Here is a 20,013-nt window from a genome sequence, read left to right on the forward strand (position 1 = left end):
AACATAATTACCCATATAAGTCATTTTCCCTTAATCGATATCCTTTGAAATTTGGGAGAATAGCCTCATATCTTATATTAGATTAAACTTAAATACATATAACTTCAAAATTCAAACGCTCGTTGTAAATTCTAAACTTATGTCTTTGCATTTTGCAACATACTTTTAAAAAATAAAATAAAATCCGAGCACCCTTTTTTTACTTTTTGCAATTCAATTTTCAAACTTTCAAACTGTTTTATCACACCTCGAAAGCAACCACAATCCTGATCTATCAACAGTTTCTCAAACACCACTTGACCGGTCGTCAGCACCTTCAAACGCCTCTTCCTCTCTTGCATTCCCGCGCCGGCGAGACGAATGTCCTGAAGTCCATCACTTCGCAACAATGGCATCAACTGACACTACGAACTTCGATCTCAGAGTATAATTGTTCATCTTTAAAATTAATTTCATCTTCAATTATATACATATTTTTAAAATCTTTTCTCTAGCTGATTGATTTACATTTCCTGAATCTGTTATCTCGATCTGTTACCTACACAGTCCAGCTTCGGAGCTAGGTAAAATTTCATCGATTTTGTTATAATTTTGGTTATTTTTGTACTGTTACGAGGAGTTAGGGTTTTATTTCACCAGCGAAATTTCGTAAAATATTCCGTACCTTTTTGCAGTGAGTACACATTTGCCGATGTTGATAATTTGGATCATTGTGCGAAGTATTTGAACCAGACTCTAGTCACATTTGGATTTCCAGCTTCTCTGGATCTGTTTGCAACTGATCCGGTTTGTACATTTTGACTTTATATGTGATTTGTTGTTTAATTTATATACTCTCTGTCTTTACAGATATTTTTTTTGTTTAGGTTTCGATTGCAAGAACTTGCAATTGTTTATACTCACTCTTGCAGCAGAGGCAACGTGATATAGAGTTTCGAGAATCTACCAATGATCAGAGACAAAGGTGAACTTTTCTATCTAAAGTATCTAACCTTTACACAGGAGATTCATCAATTAAGAATCTCTTTTACAAAATTAGGGATAAGTTTCAATTTGAGAAGTTAATCTGTGAATTCCTTAGATCATCCACAATGCCTTGTTTAATGAAATAGTTGAATGAGGTGGAATGCCTAGTCACCATATTGATTGTTCCTGCAAAATAAATTAAACCATTGAATTTTAGGGTTTCATATATTCATTTGTTCATTTCCAAAAGCCACACTGTATCTCTTATTCTGGAATGGAGTACTGTTGTTGGCTTACAACAAGCATGTGGATTAAAATTTAAAACTAGCTTTATCGAATTGAAAGCAGAAAGCAATACATGGTACAATGCAAGACTAAGATTATGCTTATCTCTTTTGTGATTTTCTTGCAGACTTTCATCTGATATATCAAGACTAGAGGCCAAAGTAGAGAGACTGGAGTCACAGTTGTCTGCTAAAGATAGAGAAATAGCAACAATTACCCGAACTGTAATGTGTTTGTATATATATAATATGCTTATGTATAGTGTATACATACATATATAGCTATTAACTTGTATCATATAGTTATTTAATTATCATTTATTATGATCAGGAAGCTAAAGCAAAAGCAGGACTTAAGGGCCAAATTGAGAAGTTGCAGCAAGAAAGAGATGAATTTCAAAGAATGGTTATTGGAAATCAGGTATGCTTTTATACATCCCCCTTTTAGATTTTCATCTTATTTGTTTCTAACTTTCTATAACTCACCATTTTCAATACATGATCTTGCAAAAGCAAGTCAGAACTCAACAGATACATGAGATGAAGAAAAAAGAAAAAGAGTACATTAAGTTGCAGGTATAAAAATATAATTCTCTCCTAATCCCATCATCTCCATCTTATATTTCCCACAAATTTTGTTAATATCTTTCGTTTCTTTACAGGAGCGACTTAATCAAGTTATGATGGAGAAGAAGAAGGAATCTAGATCAGGCATGGAAATAATGAATTTACTTCAGGTGATTGGTCAATGTTTTTGACTATATTCATATTTAATATCTATCATTTCAAATTTTGAGACTTCTAACTATAAATTTTCCTTCATCGATCACAGAAAGAAGGGAGACAACGTGGGACATGGAATGGGAAGAAAGCTGACAATGATTTCTATAAAAAGATTGTATGTTAATTCTTAATAGTATGTTATAATTATATAAATCTATATCTCTTTAACTTCAATTTATTATTTATATATATACTTATTACATACATTTAGGTGGATGCATATGAGGCAAAAAATCAAGAGTTAGTTGCAGAGAATGCTGATCTGAGGGCTTTGTTACGATCAATGCAGGTATTTTATCATTATTGTAACTTTTATAGAAAAAAAGATTATATTTTACTATTTTATATAAATCTCTGTTTCTTTACACTATTTTCTACATATATGGTGTTTATAGGTGGATATGCGTGACTTCTTGAATGCTCCAAATGGTTCTTCTAAACATCCTTCCCCTGTTAGGGATGCGGACCCCACACAATCCCCATTGGGTGGGAGAACGGTATGACCAAATATTTTTTTTTGTGTGCAAAAGACGAAAATGCCCTCCTTATATGAGATAAACTGAAAGTTTATGAGTTATGAATATCAGGATGTCTTTGACCTACCATTTAATATGGGTAGAGATCAAATAGAAGCATTTCTTCGAAACAAAGTGGCTTCAATTAAGGTAATTTCATGATTTTCATCCATTTGTTTCTTTTTGTTGTGATTGATTAAAAAAAAAGTATTTAGTTTTTTTTTTTAAAATGTTTGAATGTAAAGGAACGAATGGGTCAGCTGCAAGATGCACAAAAAGAAGCTGAAGTCACTTCTGAAGCAACTGAAAGAGAGCTTGAGTTAGAAGCTCAACTTGTTGAAGCTAGAAGTATAATCCAAGAACAGGTTAAAAAAATTACCTAGTATATAAAGATCCTTATTTTGTTCCTAAATCTTATTACTTATTATCACAATACAAACTAAAGTTTAAAATTAATAATTTTTTTTAGGCATCTATCATGTCTAAGCACCTTGCAAAGTCTGAGAAACCAAGGTAGTTCTTTTGGCTCCTTTTGTTATGTAGGACATGACAAATCAGAACAGATTAATTATACTGTGTTTTATACTGTGTTTTGCGTGCATTGGATTGAGACTGATACTGATATTGATGTCTGTCATTTTAATGAGATGATTTGTGTAATATAGGAGGCTGAGTGGACTTATAAATTCTGAAAGGGATTCCATCATATCATCATCTGCTGACGTAAGCATCCTTTTTTCCACTTTTTATAAAGCTCATCCATTAAAAATATATAAAGTACAAAATATGCAATAAAGTAACACAAAATGGTTTTTTATATAAAATATGCAATGATGATGTTTCCTTTTTTGAACCAACATATGCTATATTTTACCAGTAACTTGTTTAACTTTTTTTTTTTTTTTTTTTTTTTTGCATAAATGCGTATTTAACCTAATTTTTTAAAAAGTCCTCCTTTTCCTTTTTCTGGATATGTTGAATTTTTTTTTTGTTCCTAAAAAATCAAAATATTTTGTTATATCTAAAATCTCTATGAAAAAAGCAAGAAATATAAAATGTTGGTGTTTCTAATGTTAATGAAATTGATCTATTTTCAGGGTGTATGAGAAATGGTGACTTTGACTTACTTTGCTATTGTGTGACGTGTTAGCAATCCTACCCTTTATTCATGTCATCAGCCTCTTTGACATTCATTATATGTATTAAGCTACTGCCTACTAGTATTAGTAAAATAGTAGATATATGTTTAAGTATGTGCCTCTACTTTAACAATGAGAAGCCTTAATTAGTCTTGAATCAATGATATTAAAGCTGCAAAATTCTTTAACACCTTGTTCTTAAGTTTTTTTTGTCTAGGGGATGGGATCATGGGAAGGAAAGAAACAAAAAAAGACTGCTTTTACCCTTGGCCTTCTATAGCTGACAGTTTCCTTTATGGGTAAAAACGTCATTTGACAGTAAAATTCCTTTCCATTTTTATAAACTCAAGAACGCATCTTAAGCCTCAATGGATCCGGGTGGATTTGGATTCGGATTGACTTGTTTAATTATAAAACAAGTTTAGATTAGGTTAGATAAGTTATAAAACTAAATAATAACTCAAAGTTTAAAGGAAACATAACTACCACTTTATTGTCCAAACAAGTTTAGATATAATTAATAAGTTACAAATGGAATCGTGTGTGTGTGTGTTTTTTTTGTTATTTTTTAATTTAAAGGTTAAATAAATATAAAATAAAAATCAATATCGGTTGGTATTAGATCCGAAATTTTAATAACAAACCAATTTATTTACAAAAAGTCAAAAACATGTTTGATTGGGTTGATTTCTTCTTAATCAATCCAAGGTGCATTAACATCCATCCCACTCTTAGACTAGATTTGCTTTATCAAATACCATTGCGGTGTGTTGATTTAGCAGATGTACATTGAATCACACATTCGATGTACATTGAATCACACATTGCGGTGTGTTGATTTAGCAGAAATCGTATCTAGGAACACCATATTACGGATGTGGTTTGGTCCCATGCGGTGAGCCTTTCCTGCTTCCCTCTTCTCCTGATTGGCCAACAAAAAATGTTTGTTTGCTTGTTTTTGAATTCCATCTCTCTCTCTCTCTCTCTCTCTCTATATATATATATATATATATATATATATATATATATATATATAGAGAGAGAGAGAGAGAGAGAGAGAGAGAGATTCATATATAAACAATAACTTTTGTGTGAATGTGCGGCCAATTGTGGACCAATTATTTTGTAAGGGTAAAATGGTAACTTTAGCAATAATTAATTATGGCAATATAATTAATTCCTTAATAATTTTAATATCATCTCATCCTATTTATAAATTCCTTTCTTTTTAACCTTCTTTTCCCCCACCTATAACGTCACCGACTCCTCTATGTACAACCTCGTCGACATTCCTCAATGACGACGATGCATCCGACGACAATCGATACCCACCAATAAACCCTCCTCTCCGACGACTCAAGCCATCCATCAACGCCTCACCTCAAGCGACAAAATATTGATAAAAAAGCAAACATCGGCGCCTCCCCTCAAGCGATACACGATATTGAATGCTTTTGTACCCATCAAAACTTGCTGAAAAACGCACCACTTATCATCATGATCATCATCTAGATGCTCTGTCAGTTTTGCTGTCAGGAAACGCTTTCACTTTAGTCCTTTATTGTCGTGTTTTCCACTTTTGCTATTACACTCACTCCTTCCAAGTAAGAAAAACTCGTTTTAATGGGTTCTCCCCTGGTAATTTCTTCTTCAATGTTCCTACAATTTACATTAAGCATTGAAATGAGAAGTAATTTTACGATTGTGAGTGGCTTGGGTTTGGATTTGTTATCTAATTAATGTTAGGTCATGCTTCTGTTTGCTAGACTCTTCTTGACGCATCCTCCATGGTTAATTTATTATTCGAGGTACTGAATTTTTTTATCAAATGCACTGAATATACTCAATGCCTCAATTTGTAATCAATGAAATCATTAATCATAGTAGTATTACATTAGTATCTAACCTAATTATGGATACTACCCTTCAATTCAAGCCTCTATTTTGAATCCAAAGTTTTAAAAGAAAGAAAAACTCTTGAATTTTACCCTAGATTCACTGAGGGTATGTTCTAATTTCTTGTACATATCAGTCAATATTTTCATTTAACTTTTTTTTGCTAATTATTCTATTGATTTCTGTCAAAATAAAAAAATTTGCGTTTTTGTCTTATATTTATCAATGCAGGTGAATGATTATGTGTATGAAATTAAACAAAAATTCCATACATTAAAAAAAAATCAGAACCTAGAAGCGCATCCAACCAAAGTGGTGGTGGTGCAGGTCTTTAACAACTATATTAGTTCTATTTAACAAGTAACATAATCAAGGGTCTAGCTAAATCCAATAAATTAAACTCAACAAAAATTTCATATTTTTGATTGTTTTTTTACTTAATGTTACTTTAGCTTCAACATATTCGTGGGTTTGCTATTTATTTCATTTATTTGGACACTATTCTATAATGAGTTTCACCAGAAATTGGAATGGGAACTATAGAAAAGTTAAGTTGATTTGAAGTTTAACCACTTCTGGATAACAAATCTTAGATTCTTGTAGTTCCCGTATGTTGATTTCTCTATTTCCTTTGGTATTTAATTTTTTTGGTCTATCATTTTGTATTTATACCTTTTGGAGTTTAGAATCTTACATTGATTTAATATGTGAGTTCTTCAATGTCACATTTTACCGGTGTGTTTTTTTGTTTTTATTTAGGATTGTTAATCTACACATATCTCCATTAGTTATGCTTAATTTATTTTAAACATGACTTATTCTAAGAATTAGTCAGATGCTATCTATTTATTTGTTAAAACTATGAAAGAATGAGATTAGAAATAATATATTCTACAAGAATTTGTATGTTTCTTTTGTCTATATATTCACAAAGAATGTTTTGTTTGTTTTATCCATACATGTCACATGATAAATGCTAAAAGAATGTATCCATATTTGAACATCATATAACAGAAAGTTGTTAAAATTGAAATTTTGTTGTTATTAATATGAATACCATGTAAATTTTTTTAAAGAATTACGGTTGTAAATATGGATTCTTTACTTCGGTGTTGTATGTTACTAATAATATTTGTTGTAATTGTAGGTTTAGTACAAGAAGCACCCCAACAACAACAATCAGAACCTGTACAAACTCAAATTTTACAAGAGGTTGCATGATCCTACCTATATATATAGATTTATGTAAATAGTTGTTTAGGGAAATCTTCAAGAATATTGGGTTATGTAAATACTTGACTATGGTATTCTTTAAGAATTGGAGTTTAACTTATATACAATGTGATGCATTTGAATAATAACAGTTGTATAATAATACATTCTTTAAGAATTCACTAATTCAATACTACATTTGAATATTCTTTAAGAATAGTATGTTGTATTTGGAATAATAATTGATAAAAAAACACTTCATTCTTTAAGAATTCAGTGAGTATTGCTACATTTTGGTATTCTTTAAGAATTGATTATACGAGTATTCTGAATGGGAGCTAATTTTGCCACTGAAACTTTTTATCAATCCACAGAAAAATTAAGATATTGACAGAAATGCCCCTTATTTTAATTTAGAAAGAGAAATCATTTGAATTTGTTTCCAAATAACACACACTGCTTCTTCTTCTTCTTCGTTTTTTCTTCTTCCTTTTTCATTTCTTCAAATTTTGCCATTAAATAGATTCTTACAATCACAAAACATCATGCGATTTCCCTCTAGCAAAACAAAATCCTCTTCAAACCGATTTCTATAAACAAGGGATACACTAAATTATATATATACTTCATCTCCTTTCAATCAATTAAACCATGGTTTGAATCGATTAATCTGCATCGATAGTGTGAAAAACAACTCTATTTTAATCAAAGTTCAAATCCACTGTAACGTTATTTTTTTGTGGTGTGGGATTTCTTCCTCTATTTTTTAGTTGGGTAATTTATGTATGTTTTTTGGGTATACGGTTTCTTCATGTATTTTTTTATTCATACGCATTCTTCCGCTATGTATATGTGTATGTTTTGTTTTTGTCTAGTTTGTGGTTATATTCTTCAAATGCCTTTTGTTCTAGTGAATTTAACAAATGGATACAAGAAAACAATTAGTTTTTCCTATTCGTTTTTGGACAAATCAGTAGGATCCTTAAGAAGCATTATAATCAGATTGGAGAGTACTGATGATCAGGTGTAGTTTTAGTGATTCAAATGTGTTCCTTTAAAAAACTAATTGTTTCCTATAAAGAGCCTCCAAACACTGAGTTGCTTGAAGTTGGTCAAAAGGGGGATATTTTTTCCCTAGGATTTGTGCGTTTTGTGTAATTGTGTAATCAAGTGACAAAAACCTTTTATGACTTGTTCTTCAGTTGTTCTTTCTCATTGCAGATCTGGTATTTGTTTTGCTTATGGTGCAAGCTAGTGTTGAAGCTATTGTCATTCAGGATTGCCTTAAATGTTCACAAATTAAAAACCAAGGGTATAAAGGTCAATTAAATTATTTTTCAATGGAATAATCAAAAGATTCAGTGGAAGAATCAGTAGCCATTATGAATAGATGAAAATCTGGAAGAAGCAACGTTAATTAATTAAATGAAGTTATATAGTAAATGCAAGTCCATGTTAATAACATGTTAATAACATATACTTCCATATATACTTATTTTGCCTAAAAATGGGAGAAGTTTTAATCAACTTGCTTATAATCCGAAAATTCCATATATATTATTAGCCATTTTTACAAATTTGCCCATATAATTAATTAAATGAAGTTATATAGTAAATGCAAGTCCATGTTAATAACATGTATCCTAGGATCACATCCATCCATTCTTTTTAATCTAATGGTTAGAATTTTGTAATACGTTCACACAATACTTGTTATTCTCATTTGATCCTAACTATATATATATATATATATATATATATATATATATATATATATATATATATATATATATATATAAAAACTTTACCACTCTATAAATACTAAACACTTACAATATTTTTCGCACACAAATTTCTATATGTTCTCTCAAAAAATCATTCAACCACAATCTTATCATCGTCATCTAGTTCGTCGGATTCGATGATGGCGTTAGAAGAAGCAACGTTTATTGGATCTTCCATTGCAAAACCAGTCGTGTATTTCCCAAACTAAGAAGCTTAAAGTTCACGTTTCGAACAAGAAGAGCTCATTTGAAGAGAAATTACAAGCCATACACCATCGCCTTATAAAAGACTATTTTGTCGATGACACCATGTACATTGAAAAGTTTAGGCGGCCGTTTCGGATGAGGAAATAGTCATTTTTATATTGTTGTTGACGTGGAGAGTTGATTTCCATATTTTCAAGTGAAGTGAGATGGAAGAAGTAGAAAATATTTTTTTATTCCAATTCAAAAATGCACACTCGCAAATCGTTAGTTAGCATAAATGAGATTAGACAAATGGGATGAGTATTTGAGGATGTCCAAACGTACACACAAGAAAGTATGTACAAGCTAACTATAGCTGTTATTTCGCCAAGGATTCAAACGATGATTTGGAGTAAATTTTAATTATGTTTATTGGTTTTATTATGTAAATTTTATTTTTAACTAATGAAATATTTTTATTTTTATTAATTATAGACAAAATTGCAAGAATGGTCCTTACTGTATGTCAAAACTCGCATGTTTGAGCCAAAAAAATTTGGACTAGAACCATTGGTCCAAAAGTTTTATTTTCTTGCGAGTTTGGTCCAATTTGGTTTGAACTTTTTTGTAAAGACGATTTTGCCCTTATTATTTAATTTTCTAATTTTGTTTTATTACCAACAACTAAAAAACAATTAAAAATAAAAAAATAAAATCCACTGGAGACACGTTTTCTCTTTCCCGACCCTCTTCCTCCGTCTTCTTAGTTGTCCTGAATACCAAGCACTCATTACCCTCAAATTTTCCATCTCCATCGGAGTTTTCCTATACGATCGAGGTGAAATCCAGATATGTTCATCCGACAAAGATGATGACTTTAACAACTGAATTTGGTAAGTTTCATATTTATCCTCTTTATCTAAAAAGTTTGCAAGTTTAGTCCTTAATCTAGTACGCGGGGCATACAGGGTGGTACATTTAGCGTACTAGCCCAAAGATGACCGTGCATTCGGTCAACGTATGTTGGGCATACATTGTGTACGCATGACGTACGTATGGTTAATGAAACCCTATTTTTTAGGGTATTGAACCCTATTTAAGCCTTATGATATCCTCATTTGGTCATGTTTAGACAGCCTCCATCTCCCCTTATCCAGAAATCGAAACCCTAACGAGTTCTTGAGTGTTTTGAGCCATAAAGTGTGTTTGTTGGTGCTTTGTGAAGGAGAAGAAGAAGCAGACCATTTGGAGTTGTGCTTGGAGCTTGAGGATCCGAGTTTAGTTCATCATTTGCTAACCTTTTGAGGTAAAAAACTCCCATCTTGATAATCTATGATGCTAGATCTAGATATTTTGCTATTTTGTGTTTTTGAGTCCTTAGAGTGACGGATGAGCCTCTTGATTCACTCCAGAAGTGATTGATGGTACATCTGGGGTTCTTTTGGTCCCTTTGTCCATAAAAATGAAAGCTTTGAGGTGTTTATGGACTCATGCATGTATTAAGACACTTTGTTAAATTCTTTTGAGCTATAGAACCCTATTAAGCCATGCATGCACATAAAGTTGCCAACTTTACGTGGTAATCCACCTTAAGGAAGTCAGATCTGAGAGTTGGGTTGAAGTCTTAACTGAATAAGAGCTTAATGATGAAAGTTGGACAACTGGGGAGTACGTTGGGCGTACAAGCTGGTACGCTGCACGTACAAGCCCCAGAGCATGTACGCTAAGCGTACGAGTTGAGTACGACCCACATAGTCAGCAGTGGGCTTCAAAGTTTTGGGCTTTTTGGTATTGGGCCCATGTTGGACCTTAGGAGTCTAGGTCTTTGTTGGGCCATCAAATTCTATTTTTGGACTGATGCTATTTTATTGGACTCTTTTGGTTGAAGGCCCATGAAGGGATTTAGGCCCAATTTGGAAAATTGGGCCATATTTGGGCCTTGGGTGATTATTTTGGAAATTGGGCCTTTTGGATAGTTGGTTTGGGCCTTGGACTTGGGCCAAGTTAGGTAAAGGGTAAAAAGGTCTTTTACCCTAGTTTAGACTCTTAGTGTGAGTCGAGAATCCAATTATTAAGTGGATGTTATTCTATGTTGATAGCGAGGGATTTTAGCGGGACAACAACTAGAGATTTATCTGTAAGATTCAACAGTCTGAGGTGAGTTTCCTTACTGTGTTGAGCGGGTCGAAGGCACAAATTCTGACCCATGGTTTATTATGTTAGGATGCTAGATGTCTGCGTGACTCTTGCATGTGTATGCATTAGTATGTATGCCTAGCGGGGCTCACATCAACCAAACTGACCGAAAATCCACAGATTGATTGACCCAAAACCTTCTCGGCCAAACGACGTTATGCTAATTTCGCACACAAGTATACTGACACAAGGAACCCAATGATTACATACTAAACTAGAATATGCTCTTACTCGACTCTAACAACCCCTACACCGTTATCCACCGACAACACTCAAGCTTACCACCGATTTACTAACCAGCAACTGAACTCGGGCTTAGCAAGACGCACATCGATCCAAACAAAACTTAAATGAACCTATCAGGCCTTTGGGCCGTGACTCAGACTTCAAATCCCCAATCAGACAAGAACATACAAGGAAATCCTCATCAGATACCCTCAACCTGGGCTCCTAACACCATCGATTATAATGCACAAGCATACCCTACATATTTCTATTGCAACTAAATCAATACAACTCGAGGAAAATCTAACAGCTGGCGATAATCTTGATGCAAAACCTGAAGATTCAAAAGTTGCACGAAAGTCTTGATCTTGGAGAAATCCTGACTGAGAACTAAACCTTGGTATAGGGTCTTCTTGCTATGAGTTTCAACTCTCCCGCACTTGAAGTATGCTATAATCTGACGACTTCACAATCCTTGATACCCAGACCAACTTGCACTCTACCACTCGATCCCGACCACCGATATCTAGATACAAAGGAGAATCTAAATCCACAAAACATTCATAAATTCCAACATGCATGAAATCGAGGGAAAAGATAATTATTCCATTCATAATAATAAATAAATTTAAAAAAGAGCTAAATAAGATAATTCCATTTAACTGATCATCCACGTTTACAACTGAGTTTTGAAACATAAACATAAATTACAGATGAATACCAACATTGCAGCAATCGACTAACTAGAAGAACTGATAACTCAAACCTCGATTTGTGGGGAGCTGCCAAGATAGGGTTATGGGGTCTTGCACCTCACCAAAGATGAGAAAAGGGCAATGAGCTCTAATGTGGCCTTCCTGGTCGCAATGGAAGCAAACTCGCATACTCCACCTGCAATCTCTGCCAAGATGACCCTCCTGCCACACCAACAATATACAAAATATCGACATCTCCCATCATGAAACTTCCCGCACTTTCCATACTTAGAACTGCTCATCTTAGCTGGTCTTGAACTTGGGTCGGCAGACTTGAACCGTTTGGCTACCGACTGATACTTCCTTGAAGCCGTCCTTTTTTCCTTCTGCTAAATCTCCAAATCAATCTCTCTCCTCCTGGTGCTAAACTGCATCTCGGTCAAGGTTTGGTACTGCTGAGTAGATACAAACTCTCAAATCTATATCTTGAGGATACTTAAGTATTGCAACATCTGTGCTTGTTCTGAAGCAACATTCTCAGGGTAGCAAAGAGCTCTCTCCATAAACATCCCGGTGATCTCCGTCATTGAATTCGATGTCTGTTTGAGCGACAAGTACTCTTGTGTCAGTCGCTCTTGCTCCACCAGAGGAACATAGTCAACGTAAAACATATCCAAAAACTACTCCCAAGTCACCATGGCTTGCTCTGCCTACGAAAAACCCTGATTCACAAACTCCCAACAATCTTTCACACCCCAACAAAGACGATTTAACGTAAATTTCACCTTCTGTCCCTTGGGACATGAACACGTGAAGAAACATACCTCCACATACAATATCCATCTCAAAGCGATGATCGGTTACCTATCTCCTCTGAACTCCTAAGGCTTCGTATAACTGAACTCTTGGTACTACATTGACCCTCCTTCCTAAGATCCTACAATGGTGACAGTTGCTGTGGCTGCGACAGTAGTTATCTATGTGACGACGACATAGCGCCAGTCAAACTCCTCGATCAACACGGTCTTGACCGACCTAATCAACTCTAGAATCACCTCCATGATTGCCTCGGCCACTCCGACAACAATGATCCCACATATCTCGTCCTCACTCATACCTGCTTTCCCAGCGACGCTAGCTCTCGTTCCCGATCCTTCAATAGCTACGATACTGAAAATATACCATGGAAAGATCATACATCAAAAAACAATGCTCAACACACCAGGATACACTCCTATTAGTTCGTTAGTAGCCTCGAGGTTCCTCCTGAATCTCATACAGATCCTGTGCTTTCAGTAGTACAGGCTTATACTACCTTCCACACCTATCCGTAGTCGATTCAGAATTCATCCCAAGGTCCTAAGTCACTGCACTAGACCAGTCCTAGGCGTTCTAACACCTACATGCTCCTACGAGGTACAAATAACATCCTAGGTACTCGTCCTAGGATCCTCCTCTCTCCCACATTACATGTTGCTTTTGTGCATGCTTGTTGTACATAATACGAGGTTAGATATACTGTCGAATAATCGACTCTGCCCTAAGTCCACAACAAAATAAGGAACATGAAGTAAGATTAAGTCGATCATTCTAAGGCTATTAAATCCCAATCATATACAACTAATCAACATACATATAGCAATCACAAAATCAAGAAACATATAACAAACAATTCTCTATATAACAAGGCATTATCGAAATCAGACACTTTTATCCAACAACTCCTAAAAGAACTTAGCTTATCCATTAGAATGATTTTCTAACAATTTGCATATCAGCAAGATCAAAATTTAGTACATATAAAAAGTATGGGTATTTTGGGGACCACTCTCTTGTTCGAGCTCTGGCTGATTGTACACACCACATCTTCCTGTGAAGCCAAAGTTAAGTTAAGGTCTACGTTCCCGATCCCAAGCCAACAATCAAACAAGAACATGAAAAGAGACCGAGCCCATGTCCCTAACCCAACCTTTTTATCATAAATTCTTTTCAAAAACATTTTTGTGAATAATTGTTAGATCCTAGTTTGAGTCTGGATTCACACAAGTGTTCCTCAAATTCGTTCAAACCAGGGCTACGATACTAACTTGTAACGTCCCATTTTCATGACCAAAAATTTTCATTTTTATTAAGATAAAACTTCCCAATTATAAATTCATTCTAAGAATAACCATTTATTCCCACTAACAGTTATTGAAATTCAGAGTATTATAGTGAACGCGAAATCCTCAGTGCTGCTGATGAGTGTGTACAGTTCGCTACCGCCTACCGGGCATCTCACAGCACACTGCTCCACTACTAGCTAACCTCCATGGAATGCGTAACCATAAGTAACTAGAGGTGAGATAGCCACATGAACAGATGATTCTACTCTAGAGCCACAACCAAACAAGGAAACATGCAAGAAATCCTAGATCAAGAGTTCTTAACGTTATCCTACATGACTACGTACAACCCCTAGGGCACTCCACTAGATGTTAACCAGTCTACTGTCACTCTAATCACATACCACTACTACAACATCCTATATATATAGATCTAGCAGATCACTACATTACAACAACATACTATACATAAGGATACATGACCAAAAATCCAAGGAATGCATAACCGTATATACTTAGAGGTGAAATAGACACCTGGACAGGTGATCCTACCCTAGAGCCACAAGCAAACAAGGAACAAGCAAAAAAAAGCCTAGATCAAGAGTCCTCAGTCTATCCTACGTGACTACATATACTCTGCATGACATCCCTTTGCTAAATGATAACCAAAACTATTGGGCTGACATTGGTGCCTTCGAACTACGGGTACAATGAGGCAAAGTTCACCTGGATCGAAGAACTCTGAAACACCGTGATATGCTCCCTTTCGCACTTCTTGCTCCCGTGAATCCACTATCACCTAAAACCAGATAAAATCTTAATCTATAGTCCAAAACCCTAACTTTGACCCAAAGTCAAACTTGGTAAAAAATTTAATGGTCAACGAGATTCAAAGTCCAAGGTTGGATGAGCACACCCAACATACTCAACCTGCGCCCAACATACCCGAACTCATCTTAGTATGCTTAGCGTCCTCCCAGGTACGGCCCGCGTACATGATTTGGTTCCAATATTCCCATTAAGCACTTTATCTCTTAATACCTTTCGTCTAGAGCTCAGATCTAAGTCCAAATGATATTCTAAACCATAAAGTTTCCACCTTTATGATGTTACATCGCTAGAAAGGGCCCAAATACAAAAACCTAACTTATCATAAGATTCTAAGCTTCATAACTCATGCATGAAAGAAAGAACAAGACCAAGATTGCATTTTTATGACTTAACACTCTCAAATACACTTGGAAATGCACCTCACAAGCTCTAGAGCAACTCACACTCAAATGGACCAATTTATGGGACAAAAAGGACATAACTTTGACCTCTAAACTAGATCTATCAATGGAGGCATAAAGGTACATAATTTATATCTTCTGGAGTGTAATGAAGGAGGAGAACTTCTAGATCCAAGGTTTTTCAAGCTTCTGAGCACAATCACCACCTTCTTCTTCATTCAAAGGTAATCAAAAACACCTTTAGCTCACAAGGCTAAAACTAGGGTTAGAGTTTTAAGGGAGGACATTGAAGAGATAGAGGATGAGAATGGAAAGGGTTTGGGGAAGTTAAGGAGCATAAATAAGGCTCAAAACCCCGAAATTAGGGTTTGCTTTCTGATCACGCATGTCTAGCATACGCTTCTAAAGGCGCGACTTCACCATGCTGGTATGCCTAGTGTACCACCCTCCTTCCCAACTTCAACACATTTTCCAATTAATACAACTTCGATTCAACTGCTATTTTGGCGTTCTTTATATGCACAAAAATGTGTTGAAGAGCCCTACAATATATCTAGATATCTTGTACTAAAAAATTCGTGAATGAAAATCCGCAATTCATGCAAGAAACCGGTCTAAGACTTTATCCCTTTTTACACTTTGACCCAATACACAACTCAAGTGTTAGATTTATTAACTATCCTTACCTCATTTTACAAGGACTAAACTTTACCTCCTTAACGCCGAAAGCCTTTACATAATTGACTTCCGTCCCATGGTCCTGAAAAAGAAATGGCAGGAAACAGGATGTTAGAATGGGTTTGCTACAATATTCATGAATGTTAGAAAAATGGAGATTTTGAGTATCGGATAAACCCACACTTATAGAATTACTTCATGGATTATATTATAAATAATTCTAAGATGATAATATCTTTTATTCTTCAAACAAAGATATATAAGTTACAATTTACAAGTAAGCTATGCATTGATATTGCAAAAACACATCAGGAACATGATGTTATAAAACGTAATGTCATGTATGATTTTGTGAGTAAAAGATAGAAGTATATAAGTCGAATTTTATTCATTCCTTTTTACCTAACATGAAAAGGAATATCTTTGGGCTCCTCGATGATTTGGTGTTGACATTATAGTGCTTGACCCACCCAGGACTAAATTGATGTATTCAATTTGTAGTCTAATGACGTCATCACAAATCAAGAAATCGGTAAATTTTTTTTTGGACAAAAGATTGATTGTAATCCATGTCTCATGTCCATATGATATCTTGAAGAACGAAGGAATATTGATCATTTATCTTAGGGATAATGTCTGATTGGATCAGAGTTCGAAAGTTGCTTCGGAAAGCACACTTTGCTGTCTAATTCAGAAGTTACACTTGCAATTGTAGTTACAAACTTATACAAGTGGGAGACTGTTGGATTAAGGTGTCTAAGCCAATAACTAAATTGGTGTATACTTGAATTAAAAGAAAAGTCCTTTTTGGGTTGTACTCAAAACTAGTAATTGACTAGAATGACTTTTGGAGAGAGAGTCTCATTTATTGATGTATTATATGATTAATAAATAGCATTAAATAGTTTGTTAAAATATTATGAGATTAATATATTAATTAGAAATAATATTATTTAATTAATAATTAATCAGAAATTAATTTGACTTAATTTTGGGATTAGTTGGATTAACTAAAAGTGCTAGGACTTAAGCTATTTTTGTTCAATAGTTGAACAAGAGAAGAATTCTAGATTATTCCCAGTATGGCCAAATTTTGGCTTGCGTCTAGGGTTTCTAGAAGGGTCCACGTTGATAATATGGATAATTAGGAAACTAGATAATTCCATATTTGAAATAATATTATTTTATTTCAAATTAGGGTTTCTAGATTTTTTCTATCAACTATAAATAGGACCTTAGGAGTCCTCATTTTCGTCCACTCTTGCACTCAAAGGAATAGCCAAAAATTCTACTCCCTTCTCCTTTCTCCTCAAGTATTCTAATTGTTAGGATTTGTGTCCAAACCATTAGACGCATTGGATTTATGGTGATTTCTTTCCAAGACATTTGAAGAAAGAATTTGGTTTGATTATTCGGTATAATAATCAAAAGGTATGTAAGCTCTAATCCCTTGTTAATTTAGATTATAGTAGGGCCTACTTAGGGTTCTTGATGTTCATAGATTATAACCATCAATAGAGAAAACTTAGATCCAAATAGGTTGTATGTGAACTTAAGTATTAAGTTATTTCACCTCATGTTTTGAATCATAACCTATAAAACCTATCATTTGGACCATCATAATGGATAAAGTTGGAAACTTTAACCATTATGAAGCTATTAGGAATCATATTTGATGTTTTTAGCTTTGGTCATTATGGATTAAGCTCTTATTGAAGAAAAGCTTTTCATAATGAAAACCATGGTGTGGCCAAGGAAGGCCACGACACGGTTATGGGACTTATCACACCTGTTTTGTCTAGACGTACCCACGACGTGACACGGTGCTCGCCACAGCGTGACAATGGGTTTCTTCACGACTGTTTTGCCAGGATTCTGCCATGGCGTGGTGACATGTCTACCACGGTGTGGTAGCAGATTTTGATCGAGATTAAGATGAGTGACCACAACATGGAGGTCAGTTGGAGTTGACTTTAATCGTTGACTTTTTGACTAGTTTGACTTTTGGTAAAACTTGGGTAGAATTGAGTATTTAATTATGGGTTAGTCTCAGTTTAGTTTTAGGAAGCTTGGGTTGGTTGTGCTGTTGCTAAGGTAGCTATTGAGCTTCTGTTGAGTAGTTCAGGTAAGTCTTCTCACTATACTTGTGGGTCGAAGGCACCAACGTTGGCCCGTTGGATTGTGTTATGTAGGTTGCTAGATATCTTTGTGACTTTTACATGTATATATATGATGGGCTGGAGCCGCTTTTATGGACTGATCCCGATTATATGAGTTGCACGATTGTATGGGCTGGGCCCGTTACTTGTATGATATGTGGTATTTTGAGGGAACTCACTAAGGTTTGTACTTACGGTTTTATGTTTAAATGTTTTTAGGTACTTTTTGTTTCAAAAGGAAGGGTCCGACTTGATCGTCCTGCATCCCCTGGAGATTTATTCTGCATTGACTATTTATGATTTACTCTAATGTTTTGGGAATACTTTTACTCTGATTGTCTTTTGGACCAAATGAATGAATGGTTTTGATTTCACTAAATGAAATTTTTACTCAATATTTTCAGGACATTCTACTATTATGGATCAAGTTTATGATTCCACCCTTCCAATGTGATGCCACAAAATAATTATGAAGTTGTGATGGTTCAAATCATTGTTGAATGTTGTAAATCCGTGTAAACCTTTTTTAAAATCATCAAAACCCTTTTAGGTTTGGTTTGAGTAGTAAATCATTGTTAAGTTCGATCAATGTTCAATAAGATTTAAATAGTTTTCAAACTCTCCTTGTTCAATTCTAATGGTAATACACCATTAGAATCACTAATTCCCATCTCAAACTTCATTGAAACAATGGAATCACAACTAGATATCATCATATGGGAAAATTCAATAACAATTAACCTAGATGCCTTGGTTATTGATTCATTAAAGATTATAGAAGCTAGTGTACAAGTTAACAAATCCATTATACAACTAATTCAAATGATTAGAGTTGAAATTCACCCAAATTCACTACTTAAAGTGAGATTTAACCACCCATTAGTTGAATAGTAGCCCCTTGATGATATAGATCATAAATCAAACACTAGAATCGACTAAACATTAATTACTAATCAAATACAGATTCCAAAAGCTAGGGTTTAGATTTACCTAAAACCTCATCAAAACTCCAATTTAAACAACTATATGTTGACTTATGAATCAAAACCTTAACATGCAGGAGATGAAGGTTTGGAGGAGAGATTGACCTTCTAGTGTTAATGATTGATGGAGTAATGTGTAGGATCTTATTGAATGAATTCTTTCAAGAGCTTCAAATCATCATGAGAGGAGGTAAAATTCTCCATGGATAAGTTCTTAGGGTCTAAATAAGTTTGAATAAGGGGTAGAGAAGGAAGCTTGGAGACCTAACTCCAAAACTTTAGACAAATGGGCAAGAATGGTCTCTCTACAAAATAACCTTACATTAAGATCACCATTTTTAATAAAACTAACTAGTAACTTTAATATTTCCCTAGTTAACCCATCCTCATAAAATTTATGACATTCAAGTTCTATTTGGTCAACAAGAGTCAAACCTCAACTTTTGCTAACTGGCATCTTTGGTTATTCTAATTTTTTTCCCCAATTTGACACCATTAAATTTCTAACTTTTTTATGTAATTATGTTTATAATTATTATTTACTTATTCATATTTACATCATTTAATTGATTTAATTTAGTTTGTTTTATTTATTTCTTATTTTTTTTTACTAAAAAGACAAAAAACTTCTAGGCCCATTCTGAGGATGTTACACCTTGGTTCAAAAATTTCATCTTCCTTGATTAGTATAAATAAATATACTAGTATCTATATATTTGAAAGAAGAACAATAGAAAGCCTTCAAACACTTGATTTCCTTATCAATCATTCAGACCAAATTGGGAATTGAGAATTCCCCAAAACACTGAAATGATTATGATATTTTGAAATCAAGAAATATTTTATCAGTTCTAGAAATTTATATATGATTATAACCATGAACTAGGGATGAGATTCAGAACCGGAAAACCGGACCGGAACCGGACCCGTTAGAACCGGAATATATAGAACCGGGTCCGGTTCCGGGTTTAAAAA

At 34.3% G+C, this 20,013-nt stretch overlaps 1 protein-coding gene across 1 annotated transcript; it reads left to right on the top strand.

Annotated features, from left to right (window-relative positions):
* The first annotated feature begins 215 nt into the window (after positions 1-215).
* Positions 216-3,875, top strand: LOC145063501 (uncharacterized). The gene is made up of 16 exons (XM_079011098.1): positions 216-424; positions 547-563; positions 675-786; positions 867-964; positions 1,379-1,475; positions 1,582-1,671; positions 1,764-1,826; positions 1,913-1,987; positions 2,083-2,148; positions 2,245-2,322; positions 2,429-2,530; positions 2,621-2,698; positions 2,794-2,913; positions 3,018-3,061; positions 3,214-3,271; positions 3,646-3,875. The coding sequence occupies exons 1-16, from the start codon at positions 389-391 to the stop codon at positions 3,652-3,654; spliced, it is 1,143 nt and encodes a 380-aa protein (XP_078867224.1). The 5' UTR covers positions 216-388; the 3' UTR covers positions 3,655-3,875.
* The last annotated feature ends 16,138 nt before the right edge of the window (positions 3,876-20,013 follow it).

Source organism: Lactuca serriola, chromosome 7 (genome assembly GCF_051521515.1).
Source record: "Lactuca serriola cultivar US96UC23 chromosome 7, Lser_US96UC23_V15, whole genome shotgun sequence".
Lineage (NCBI taxonomy): Eukaryota > Viridiplantae > Streptophyta > Magnoliopsida > Asterales > Asteraceae > Lactuca > Lactuca serriola.